We start from the raw sequence: 1,895 nt of genomic DNA, 5'->3' as shown, positions 1-1,895 counted from the left end.
AGGAAAGTTATGACCAACATAGACAGCATATTAAAAAGCAGAGACATTACATTGTCAACAAAGGTCTGTCTAAAAAGGCTATGGTTTTTCCAGTGCTCATGTATGGATGTGAGAGTTCGACTGTAAAGAAAGCTTAGTGCTGAAGAATTGATGCTTTTGTACTGTGGTGTTGGAGAAGATGCTTGAGAGTCCCTTGGACTGCAAGGAGATCCAACCAGGAGATCAGTCCTGGATGTTCACTGGAAGGACTGATGTTGAAACTGAAACTCCAATATTTTGGCCACCAGATCTGACTCATTTGAAAAGACCCTTATGCTGGGAAATATTGAGGGCAGGAGGAGAAGGGAATCACAGAGGATGAGATGGTTGGATGGGATCACCAACTCAATGGACCTGGGTTTGTGTGGACACCGGGGGTTGGTGATGGACAGGGACGCCTGGTGTGCTGCACTTCATGGGGTCACAGAGTCGGACACAACTGAGTGACTGAACTGAACTGAACTGAATTGATGTATATGTGTGTGCATGTATTTGTTGCTCTGTCATATTCGACTCTGAAACCCCATGGACTATAGCATGCCAGGCTCCTCTGTCTATGGGATTCTCCAGAAAAGAATACTGGAGTGGGTAGCCATTCCCTTCTCCAGGGATCTTCCTAACCCAGGGATTGAACCTGGGATTCCCACTTTGCAGGTGGATTCTTTTCTGTCTGAGCCACCAGGGAAGCCCTATGTATATATAATCATCAAGTTGTATACTTTAAATATATATGATTATATTTGTCAATCATTCCTCAATAAATTTGGAATGAATGAATGAATAAATGTTTCTTGGCCCCCAAACTGTTCCTGTTACCTTTGTTTTATGGTTTGAGTAAATATGACATTATTATTTCAAGAAATGAAACTAAATCTATAGAGGTAGAATATTCCATTTCCACTCTTAGTTTTACAAATGAGAATGTATCCACAACATGAGACACAGAGAGAGACAGACAGACATGCTCTTTGTGTTAATATAGCTATATTTTCTCATGGCCCCAAATTTTATAGCATATTATTTACCTCTTCCTCTTTTATACTATTGAATTTAAATGCTGACTCTGTCACTTACTATCTTAGGAAATTTATTTAACTGGTCTATCCTTCAGTTTTATCACTAACTAATAATAGACTCACAGGCTAATAATAATGTGAGTTATAAGATATAGAGATATTGTGAGGATTGAATGAGTTAATACATACCAAGCACTTACCTGTGTAAGCATACTGCACCAAGGAATTAAGTGCATTAGGATCAATTCCTTCCATCTTGACCTCTTTTTGTTTGGCTTCAAGCACATCATTAGTAAACATCGCAGCAAAATAATCAGACACTGCACTAAGAACCAACCTAGAAATAGGAATGTTTCATAGGAACTTAAAACAGTCCATAATCTCACTGAAAAGCATGAAATACAGTCAGTAAATGTGTAATACTGATAAGAATGCTTTCTGTGTATATATTTCATATTTCAGCAAATTATAGTGAAATTAGAAAAGTAAATTAAGTTTATTTTCTGTAGATAATTTGTGCTGCTTTTCTTCATTAATTTCTCTATGTTTAGCTCTTCTAAATATCACAGGGTGACATGGATCATATGGGCTAGTGCATTTTTAATATAATGACATAAAAATCTATTTTCCTCAAAGCTCCAATTTGTAATCAATGGACTGATACTTTCTCATTCATACTTGCTATACTCAGTATACTTACCGATGGGCTGGAATCCGGAGATGTCCAGCAATGAGTAACACATCACACAGTTGTTTCTCTTTCAAGTAGTTCTCCATTTTTTGAAGAGTTTGTTGTGCATGGTTTACAGCATGGAACTGCTCCTCAAATCTGCTAACACT

The 1,895-nt window shown here is 37.6% G+C and overlaps 1 protein-coding gene across 1 annotated transcript in view; it reads right to left on the bottom strand.

Moving 5' to 3' along the window:
* The window catches only part of LOC104993192 (kelch-like protein 4), a gene marked incomplete at its 3' end in the record, with an annotated part of 10,349 nt that extends 8,460 nt beyond the window's left edge, over positions 1-1,889 (bottom strand). The window contains exons 1-2 of the mRNA XM_010846337.1: positions 1,756-1,889; positions 1,256-1,392 (exon numbers count right to left, since the gene is read on the bottom strand). Coding sequence (XP_010844639.1) covers positions 1,256-1,392; positions 1,756-1,832 — 214 coding nt within the window. The remainder of the gene's footprint in view (positions 1-1,255; positions 1,393-1,755) is intronic.
* Positions 1,890-1,895: the final 6 nt, after the last annotated feature.

The sequence above is a fragment of the Bison bison genome, unplaced genomic scaffold (genome assembly GCF_000754665.1).
Source record: "Bison bison bison isolate TAMUID 2011002044 unplaced genomic scaffold, Bison_UMD1.0 scf7180017848993, whole genome shotgun sequence".
NCBI lineage: Eukaryota > Metazoa > Chordata > Mammalia > Artiodactyla > Bovidae > Bison > Bison bison.
Note: the sequence above shows the minus strand (reverse complement) of the source record. Positions and strands in the feature narration are given on the sequence as shown.